General features: G+C 48.7%; 1 protein-coding gene and 1 pseudogene across 1 annotated transcript; one reads left to right on the top strand and one right to left on the bottom strand.

Moving 5' to 3' along the window:
- Nucleotides 1-446: 446 nt before the first annotated feature.
- On the top strand, nucleotides 447-1,135 carry LOC147974219 (uncharacterized; annotated as a pseudogene).
- Nucleotides 1,136-1,670: 535 nt separating this feature from the next.
- On the bottom strand, nucleotides 1,671-3,254 carry LOC125552868 (malonyl-coenzyme:anthocyanin 5-O-glucoside-6'''-O-malonyltransferase). The gene has a single exon (XM_048716569.2). The coding sequence runs from the start codon at nucleotides 3,113-3,115 to the stop codon at nucleotides 1,790-1,792; it is 1,326 nt and encodes a 441-aa protein (XP_048572526.1). The 5' UTR covers nucleotides 3,116-3,254; the 3' UTR covers nucleotides 1,671-1,789.
- Between the last annotated feature and the right edge of the window lie 7,723 nt (nucleotides 3,255-10,977).

The following is a 10,977-nucleotide window of genomic DNA, read 5'->3' on the forward strand; positions in this document are numbered from 1 at the left end:
GAAATGGTGCATGGGGTCAGTGGCTGCACATTCCCATGTTCCTTTCCTCTAGCGATAGGGCCGTTGGCTGGGAGACGTGGCGATGGTGGGTGAAGGGAGGAAAAGGTGGGGGTAGAAAGAGGGGAAAATAGAGTCGTTGCTTTAGGGTGTCACCGCTCTGTTGCAGCTCCGACCCGTCGCAGCTCCGCCCGGCCCCGGCCGGCTTGCCGTAGCTCCGACCTGCCCCGGCTCCGTCCGCCGCCGCCTTGCACCGTCCGCCACATCTCCGACCCGCCGCAGCTCAGCCCGGCCCCGGCCGGCCCGCTGTAGCTCCGACCCGCCCCGGCTCCGTCCGCCGCCGCCTCGCACCGTCCGCCACAGCTCCGACCCGCCGCAGCTCAGCCCGGCCCCGGCCGGCCCGCTGTAGCTCCGACCCGCCCGGCCCCCGTCCGCCACCGCCCCGTAGCTCTGCCCCGCCCAGCTCCGTCCGCCACCGCCCCTCACCTCCGCCCCGCCCGGCTCCGTCCGCCACCGCCCCGCCTGCACGTCGCCGCCGCTCCATCGCTCTCACCGCTCTCCAATGGCGCTGAAGAAGACGCCGAAGGGCAAGTCGGGCTACTTCGGTGTGAGGCAGAAGCCCTTCGGTAACTTCGGAGTGAAGTTCTCCGACGCCGGGAGGCGTTGGTGGATCGGCACGTACCCCTCCGCCCATGAGGCCACGCGTGCCTCCGACATGGCGGTGTAGCGTGTCGAGAGGCCTCAGGAGCACCTCAAATTCCTAGAGATCGAGAGTCGGGCGGAAGCGGAGATGCTTGTGCCGCAGGGCATCAAGATGAAGGAGATCCCTATGAAGAAGATGACAACGAAGAAGCCGTAGGTTGTCGTCGGTGCCGGCGAGACCAACGAGGAGGTGATGTCGAGGTTTTCTCGGGAGCATCTGAAGTACGTCCGAGCCGAGCTGGAGTACTACTGGAAGTGTGAGGCGGAGCAGAAGAAGAAGGGAGCGAAGAAGGAGGACGAGGCTGGTCCCTCGACGGTGATCCCCATCGAGTCCTCTTCCGAGGAGGACTGGGCAGACTTCTCGGAGGAGGAGGAGGGGTGCGACGACCCGGAGAAGGATTTCTGGGCGCAGTTCCGCGGCTCCGACGATGAGTAGTAGTTTATCTAGTAGTTTAAATAAGTAGTAGTTGAAGTTCATGTATGAAACTATGTTGAATTTGATGTTTGAACTATGTTGAATGGACTAGTAGTTTGTCGTTTTAAAAAATTTACATCTTCATTTTAGATCATTTATTGGAGTTGCTCTTTTGAACCATCAATTTGGATCATCTGTTGAAGTTGAGCTTTTTCGAAGCTTCAAAACGCATTTTTTGACGGTTCAAATTTTACATTTCCCGTTTTAGACCGCTAAATTTTGGACCATCTATTGGAAATGCTCTTAGGGTGTCACTGCTCTGTTGCATTTTTTTCCTAGACAAAATACGCGACCCAACCGCAAACTTGATCAGAAGCCACTGTTCCTAAGGTGACGTGGACAGCTCCACGTGAGCCCCTTGTTTCTCATTTAATGGGTTTAATTAGTGAGTTGACTATGATGAATGAACCTCTGCCTTACGTTTGCACACATGACATACAAGTTTAGTTGCAGTTTGGATGAAAATCCAGTGAATTTGAATTTGAAAACAACATACTCCATATAATCCCGTTTTAAATTTGACACAGCGACAGTACAGTATTGTCACAAGAGCAAAAGCCAGCTCGTGGTCAACACACACACACACATACGGACACACGGGCGATGCGATGCCGGTCAGACGCTCTTCTTGTCGTCGAGGAGCTCGGCGAAGCAGGAGGCGAAGGCTTCCATGATGTCCGGCGGCAGCACCACGCCGACCTCGACGCCGCCCTGCCCGTCGGGGCTCTCGGCCAGCGACACCGTCCCGGGGGTCTTCTCGATGGACACCATGTCCACCCTGCACGGTGCGCCCCAGCCGAAGTCCGTGCCCCCGTACACGCCGTGCCTCGGCGACCCGCCCACCGACATGGGCCGCTGCGGCAGCACCGACATCACCTGCCCCAGCCACCCCTCCGCGCCCTCCAGCACGCCCCGCTCCATCTCCCTGATCGCCGATCCGATGGCCGCCGCAGCCGCGGCCACGCCGCCCGTGCCGCCCGTGAGCTCATCTGTGGCGGCCTCCACGAAGCACGGGCGCAGGCAGTTGCCCAAGTACTCGGCCGGGAGCGGCGGCGACACTCTCGACCGGCACTCGGCGGAGAAGAGCATGTGGCTGCGCGCCGCGCCTTCCACGCCCGCGGACCGGCTCCGCAGCAGGCACACCCACGCCAGCGCCGACGCCGCCACGAACGACGACGCGTGCGTGGCGCCCTTGATGCCGTCGATCTGGTCGCGCGTCAGCGCGAAGGACGCGATCACCGGAGACGGAGGCGGAGGCCCCTGCGCTTGCGGAGGAGGTGGCGCGAGGCGGCTCATCCCGGCGAGCGTCTTGCCGAGCAGGTCGTCGGGGTCGGCGACGAGGGAGCGGTCGAGCACGGGCGGCGGCGGCACGGCCTGTGAAGGATCAGCACCGTTGAGGGGCCCCCCGAGGCGGCACGCGGCGGCCCAGGTCCGGACGAAGAGCGTGGCGGAGGCGTCGTCGCAGGCGGCGTGGTGGACGGAGACGCCGAGGCAGACCCCGCGGCCGGGGAACACGGTGGCCTGCAGGGCGGCGAGCGCGAAAGCGCCGTCCTTTCCGGGCGGGGGCAGCGCGGGCACGAGCGGGCGCATCAGGCTCAGGTCCCGGGGCCCGGCGGCGACGAGGCGGTCGAAGCTGTCCTCCTGGGACTCGGCGAGGAGGAGGTGGAGCGCGTCGTGGGCGCTGGAGTAGGAGAGGCAGCGGGCGGCGGGGTTGAGGGTGCCGGCGAGCGGGAAGAAGCGGGCGAGCGCGTGCGGCAGGGAGGCGGCGAGCAGCGGGAGCGCGGCGGCCGGGTCAGCGTGGCGGTAGAAGAAGAGACGCTCGACAGGGCCGGTGAAGAGCCAGGCGGCGTCGAAGAAGGTGATGGGGAGGTCCGCGGACGGGCACGGCGGCGCCGGCGGCACGCGGAGGCGCTCCAGCACGCGCACTCCCGCTTCCGCCATGGATTCGCTGGTTCTCGGCTCGGTTGGGTTGGGTTAGGTGGATGCTCGATCTGATCTACCCTAAATTGTTCACCTACCACTGCCACTGCCACTGCCACTGCCACTATGCTCTGCTTTGCTCTCTTCCCTAAAAAGATGAAAAGAAAAAGAAAAAGGAAAATGCTCTGCTTTCAAGCGGCTGCGTACTAACCAATGATAGATACCCATGGCGTCCTGCGCCTCATCTTCACAGCAGTCAGCATAGGTGATGCCAAAATTCAAGTGTTGTAAAATTAGGCAACTTAACGAGTGATTCCAGTACAATAGAAACCATTGTAAAAGATTACGGCGCACGTACTGACCATTTGTAGGTAGGTGCCTCCGTTGATGTTGGTGACGACTTGATACAAACGGTGTTGGTGTTGGAGACGATGATGAGTAGCGCCGTCTCACTTGCAAGAAAGACGACACGTGGTGACGAACGATAAGCAGTCACGCAAAACGCTTTCCAAAAACCTTATTCACCCTGTCCTAGCGCAGGATCACAAGACCTATAGTAGAGTTCTAGAGCAAGTAAATCATATTCTGAAGCTCGACTTGTGGTCATATGAGGCCATGCATTTGTTTGAGCCACGCGGGTTCAGTTGCACCGTTTGCATACAACATATGAAACAATTAATGAAAAAACTGAATGCACAATTTTTCAATAATATAGATTGTGTTTTTAATTTTCATGCATATTTGTGACTAGCTGAGCTATATTCAAAGCATGAATGATGCAATTTTGATATTACAGAGTACACATCCATTGTCGGTTGATTAATTACCCATGTGAAATGAAATGCATATTTGACCATGGAAATCGAGATAAAATGGGTCGTACAAAAGATTTTCAAAACCTTATCTACACCTCATAGACTCCAGACCATTCTACTTAGTTAAACCTAAGAGTGGAAATATACACTCTAAATTACCCTATTTCCTCAACTTGCACCTAACATAGACAATCATACCCTAAAAACACTCATCAACATATATTAGACGATATGCTTTATACATCATTGTGAAGGTATTTAAGTATATAGAAATAGACCATAGAATGCATATATAGTGCACTATATTCTTCTTTGAAACAAATTAATATACCGATGCAAACAAATGCATACCTTATTATTACATCTTGATGGTCAAGTTAATCAAATAATTTTAAAGATGATTCACTTAATTTTGTTGTAAAACAGTGTAATTGTTGAAAACAATAAATTTATAATTGTATCTTATTGTGTTAGTGCTATGTAGTCAAGTATGTTTAGTGTAATAAAAAACTATAATAGTCAAAAATAATTTTTTTTCATATTAGATATTTTAATATAGACTACATATGAAGCAAAATGAATGAATTTACACTTTAAAATAAGTCTATATTCATCCATATGTAGTCCATATTCAAGTATGTAAAAAGACTTATATTTAGAAATGGAGGAAGTACTAGTTAGTATACATACAAAATACTCATCAAAAAATACAAGCATCCGTGTGTTATTACCAGTGCCAGTGCGCCTTGCTTGTCTGAGTGCATCCGCACGTCCTCTGAGCCTGACATCAGTGGATCAACTCCCTGAAACAGAGCATTAAATTTTACTGGTTCAAAGCACATGACAAAGCTGGAAGAATATTCGATTGTTATAGCCAAAATAAACTGAAACAGAGCAAGGTCGGGTGTACCTGTGGCTCTAGATTGTTATAGGAACATTTCTTCTCAAAATACTCAACATCAACCTCTTGAGCCTTTCTCTGAAAAGGAGCCTTCTCCTGCATTTAATGGAACATCATAAACAAGATGATAATGTTAGTTTTAACTATGCAGCAGGGCAGACACTTATTGTTTTCAAACAACAACTCACATCTTCTTTCATCTGCTTCCACTGCTTGGCTCCTGCTCGACTTGCAACCCAGGCAGGCTGCATAGGATTCTTCAAATTGAATTCCTTCCTAAAATGCTCCTCCTTACAAAAAGATGTGATTTGTGCTTCCTGAAGTGAAAAAAATATAGTAGCATAAAAACAAAATCGGCTTGACAATAATAGGCTAGTGTTAACAACTCACATGGAAATGAAAAATGAGCCCCGACACCTTTTTGCCTTTTGGGGATTGGGATCACCCGACCTTCCTGCATCCTTTTTCATCCTGCAACTGGTCCCTTGACTATCTCAGAACGAGGAAACAAGGGATCAAACAGAGAGCTCAAAACTAAGGGTGTATTTTCATTTTCAGTCCAGGTCCAGTAATAAAAAACAATAAAACATATAGCTCTAGACAGCTTCAGAAATGATGTGAGAAGCAACAATATTAGGTAAAACATAATTTCAATTTTCAATGAGAAAAGAATAGTTTTAGTTTAAACTATAAACAGAGGCAAAAGCAGCACCACAAAAATATCTTAAAACCAACCGCTACTACACACTAACCATCATCCATCCATTGAGTTCCATCAAGAACAACCGATACTTCTATATTTATAGGTAAGCAAATCCTCCACATGGATTGGTAGCAGCCATTTGCCACTATGCTAATGGGAAAACCTAAGAGGTGAACTTGGTGATGGCCTTGGTGCCCTTGGAGACGGCATGCTCGGTGTGCTCGCTAGGGAGGAGGAAGGCAAGAAGCCCTAAGCTAATGGAGGGAAAGGGAATGAGGGCGGAGGGGGTGACAGGAAGTACCTCTAGGGAGAAGAGGACGCCGAAGTCATGGAGGTGATGGAGACAGTCAGGGGAGGCGGTGGTGGTCAGGATGGCGCGACAAGGGTGTGGCGATGACAGAGACGGCGTGGGAGAGCACCGACGATAGGGATGGCCTAGGAAGGATTTAAACCAAACGATGTAAAAAGATAATCACAATATGTTGTTTTCACACCACATTGTGCACACTGGGCTTAGCTAAACAGAATGTCCTGTGAGAAGCATGAGAGTGGTATTACCTATGGGTCCTCATCTGGGTGCATCTGGACGCCCTCTGGGAGTGGATTAACTTCCTGAAACGGAGAAGCAACATAAATTTAACTCTGCAACAGGAGCCATAAAATCTAACTACATGATTGTATTTTTAGTATCTAGTGTAGCGAATTCGAATATTAGTTAGTATATAAAGCACTCAAGTGATTCACTATTTTCATGCTGATCAAGAAAACACAATTCCAGTTAGTCTAATCCAGCAAGATACAACGACGGTGTCACGAAGTCACACCTCAATAGAAGACTATAAAATCTAGATTGGCAGATGAAATGAATTATAGTAAAAAAAATTGCTAAGCTAAACACAAGAGATCCATGTTGTCACTAGTGAAAAATAGGGCATTAAACCTGGTTCTAGAGGGCCTTTAGTCCTGGTTCTGAAACCGGGACAAAACAAATGGGACTAATACCCAAAATCTTTAGTCCCGGTTGGCTTACGAACCGGGACCAAAGGAGCTCCATGTGGCCACTGTGGGGTGCCCAGGCAGGAGGACCTTTAGTCCCGGTTTATAACTCCAACCGGGACCAAAAGGCAGCCACTCGTCGGCAGCTCGTAGGTGCTGGTTTCTTTAAGGGGGGGGTTAGGGTTTTTGGAGGGTTTAGGGGTTTCATATTGTGTTAGCTAGCTAGTAAAGAGAAGTGACCTCTCTTTCTCCATGGTTGGTCGACGCTAGCTACTACATATAGAGAGAACTCGACGCTAGCTAGTAAGCAAATGAAGGAAACCACTAATTACACAAGATCGCCATGAACATACATATATATATATATAGAGAGAGAGAGAGAAAGAGAGAGAGAGAGAGAAGTGACCTCTCTTTCTCCGTGCTTGGTCGAACAATAAGTTTTTGTATATCTATCCAACGCTACTACATATATACAATATAACATGCCTGACGTCATCAAGCGCCAAACTCCCATTGAATTTCCGTATGGTATTCTCCGTCTTTATGTATGATGTGGTCAAGAAAGAATCCCGCCAATTTCTTTTGAATTGCTCGTATGCGATCATGTGGTAGGGGTTCATCCTGCATCTGCCACATCTAATTTAAAGAAGGGGGTCAATGCATATATATGAATGAAACTCAACACAACTGATGGTAATAAAATAAAATTGTGAATATTGTTTACGTACTTCAAATTGTTTGTCAGAGTAGCCCCGCTTAGAGGTCGAGTGGCGCACGAACTCACAAATGTACTAACCACATAAATTATTCCCGCCTTCCTGCCACAAGAACTTTACGAGAATAGATTTCAATCAAACTGATAATCAAGCATGATAAATGGTATTGATGAAACTAGAATCAACTAGAGATGCGCGGAACTAGCTAGTACTACTTACTTTGGGGTGTGTAAATCGCAGCTCCTTCTGCAGACCCGAAACCATTTCGGTGAACTATTTCCAAACCCTGACAGGCAAAGAAAATGATTACTTGATATCAGGAAATGAATGAAAGTTGCCGATATGGTACGATAATGATTGAAGTTACTTCTGGAGCATTACAGTCATGTCCGCATAATCCTAGGGTTCTTTACGTCTCGAGTCTAAGACAATTACTACTCCCCCGTCAAGCCTAATGGATAGCAGAATAAAGTGGAACCTGCACACGCATAACTCATCACTTACATTACTTAACCTCGAGTAAGCGAAACCGAATATGCTCAAGACAGTAACACTCACTTGAAGTTGTAAGGAAAGAGTATTTTTCCCATTGTTTTGATGTCGAAGGAACGATTTTAGCAAGTTTTGCTCAGTATCTTTAACTCCGTTTTGTACCATCCATTCATTTACGGTATTTGGGCTAATGAACCCAATGTCATAGATTTGTCCTCTTTTGCATTCGGCGATCTTCAATCTGCATAATATAGTGAGGATAATTATATATACATGCAATGAGCAAGCTGAGCTAGAGACTTAATTACAGAAGTAATACTTGTTGGAAATATGCCCTAGAGGCAATAATAAATGGTTATTATTATATTTCCTTGTTCATGATAATTGTCTATTGTTCATGCTATAATTGTGTTATCCAGAAATCGTAATACATGTGTGAATACATAGATCACAACATGTCCCTAGTGAGCCTCTAGTTGACTAGCTCGTTGATCAAAAGATAGTCATGGTTTCCTGACTATGGACATTGGATGTCATTGATAACAGGATCACATCATTAGGAGAATGATGTGATGGATAAGACCCAATCCTAAGCATAGCTTAAAGATCGTGTAGTTCGTTTGCTAGAGCTTTTCCAAATGTCAAGTATCATTTCCTTAGACCATGAGATTGTGCAACTCCCGGATACCGCAGGAGTGCTTTGGGTGTAACAAACGTCACAATGTAACTGGGTGACTATAAAGGTGCACTATGGGTATCTCCGAAAGTGTCTGTTGGGTTGGCACGAATCGAGACTGGGATTTGTCACTCCGTATGACGGAGAGGTATCTCTGGGCCCACTCGGTAATGCATCATCATAATGAGCTCAATGTGACCAAGTGGTTGATCACGGGATCATGCATTACGGTACGAGTAAAGTGACTTGCCGGTAACGAGATTGAATGAGGTATTGGGATACTGACGATCGAGTCTCGGGCAAGTAACGTACCGATTGACAAAGGGAATTGTATACGGGATTGATTGAATCCTCGACATCGTGGTTCATCCGATGAGATCATCGAGGAGCATGTGGGAGCCAACATGGGTATCCAGATCCCGCTATTGGTTAATGACCGGAGAGTCGTCTCGGTCATGTCTGCGTGTCTCCCGAACCCGCAGGGTCTACACACTTAAGGTTCGGTGACGCTAGGGTTGTTAAGATATTAGTATACGGTAACCCGAAAGTTGTTCGGAGTCCCGGATGAGATCCCGGACATCACGAGGAGTTCCGGAATGGTCCGGAGGTGAAGATTTATATATAGGAAGTCAAGTTTTGGCCATCGGGAAAGTTTCGGGGGTAATCGGTATTGTACCGAGACCACCGGAAGGGTCCCGGGGGTCCACCGGGTGGGGCCACCTATCCCGGAGGGCCCCATGGGCTGAAGTGGGAGGGGAACCAGCCCCTGGTGGGCTGGTGCACCCCCCATGGGCCTTCCCCTGCGCCTAGGGTTGGAAACCCTAGGGGTGGGGGGCGCCCCACTTGGCTTGGGGGGAACTCCACCCCCTTGGCCGCCGCCCCCTTGGAGATTGCATCTCCTAGGGCCGACGCCCCCTAGGGGTCCTATATATAGTGGGGGGGAGGGAGGGCAGCCACACCCTAGCCCCTGGCGCCTCCCTCTCCCTCCCGTGACACCTCTCCCTCTCCCTGAGCTTGGCGAAGCCTTGCCGAGATCACCGTTGCTTCCACCACCACGCCGTCGTGCTGCTGGATCTCCATCAACCTCTCCTTCCCCCTTGCTGGATCAAGTTGGAGGAGACGTCTTCCCAACCGTACGTGTGTTGAACGCGGAGGTGCCGTCCGTTCGGCGCTAGGTCATCGGTGATTTGGATCACGACGAGTAGGACTCCATCAACCCCGTTCTCTTGAACGCTTCCGCGCGCGATCTACAAGGGTATGTAGATGCACTCTCCTTTCCCTCGTTGCTAGATGACTCCATAGATTGATCTTGGTGATGCGTAGAAAATTTTTAAATTCTGCTACGTTCTCCAACAGTGGCATCATGAGCTAGGTCTATGCGTAGTTTCTATGCACGAGTAGAACACAAAACAGTTGTGGGCATCGATATTGTCAATTTGCTTGCCGTTACTAGTCTTATCTTGATTCGGCGGCATCGTGGGATGAAGCGGCCCGGACCGACCTTACACGTACGCTTACGTGAGACTGGTTCCACCGACTGACATGCACTTGTTGCATAAGGTGGCTAGCGGGTGTCTGTCTCTCCCACTTTAGTCGGATCAGATTCGATGAAAAGGGTCCTTATGAAGGGTAATTAGAAATTGGCATATCACGTTGTGGTTTTGGCGTAGGTAAGAAACGTTCTTGCTAGAAACCTATAGCAGCCACGTAAAAACTTGCAACAACAATTAGAGGACGTCTAACTTGTTTTTGCAGCATGTGCCATGTGATGTGATATGGCCAAAAGGATGTGATGAATGATATATGTGATGTATGAGATTGATCATGTTCTTGTAATAGGAATCACGACTTGCATGTCGATGAGTATGACAACCGACAGGATCCATAGGAGTTGTCTTTATTTATTTATGACCTGCGTGTCAACATAAACATCATGTAATTACTTTACTTTATTACTAAAGCGTTAGCCATAGTAGTAGAAGTAATAGATGACGAGACAACTTCAAGAAGACACGATGATGGAGATCATGATGATGGAGATCATGGTGTCATGCCGGTGACAATGATGATCATGGAGCCCCGAAGATGGAGATCAAAAGGAGCAAATGATATTGGCCATATCATGTCACTATTTGATTGCATGTGATGTTTATCATGTTTTACATCTTATTTGCTTAGAACGACGGTAGCTTAAATAAGACGATCCCTCGTAATAATTTCAAGAAAGTGTTCCCCCTAACTGTGCACCGTTGTGAAGGTTCATTGTTTCGAAGCACCACGTGATGATCGGGTGTGATAGATTTTAACATTCGAATACAATGGGTGTAAGCCAGATTTACACACGCAATACACTTAGGTTGACTTGACGAGCCTAGCATGTACACACATGGCCTCGGAACACAGAAGACCGAAAGGTCGAGCATGAGTCGTATAGAAGATACGATCAACATGAAGATGTTCACCGATGTTGACTAGTCCGTCTCACGTGATGATCGGACACGGCCTAGTTGACTCGGATCATGTTTCACTTAGCTGACTAGAGGGATGTCTATCTGAGTGGGAGTTCATTGAATAATTTGATTAG

This window comes from Triticum urartu, chromosome 4A (assembly GCF_056163025.1).
Source record: "Triticum urartu cultivar PI428250 chromosome 4A, HENAU_Tu73, whole genome shotgun sequence".
In the NCBI taxonomy this organism is placed as follows: Eukaryota; Viridiplantae; Streptophyta; class Magnoliopsida; order Poales; family Poaceae; genus Triticum; species Triticum urartu.

Excerpts from the sequence above, each read along its gene's own strand:
- LOC125552868 (XM_048716569.2), bottom strand. The coding sequence starts at position 3,115 with ATGGCGGAAGCGGGAGTGCGCGTGCTGGAGCGCCTCCGCGTGCCGCCG.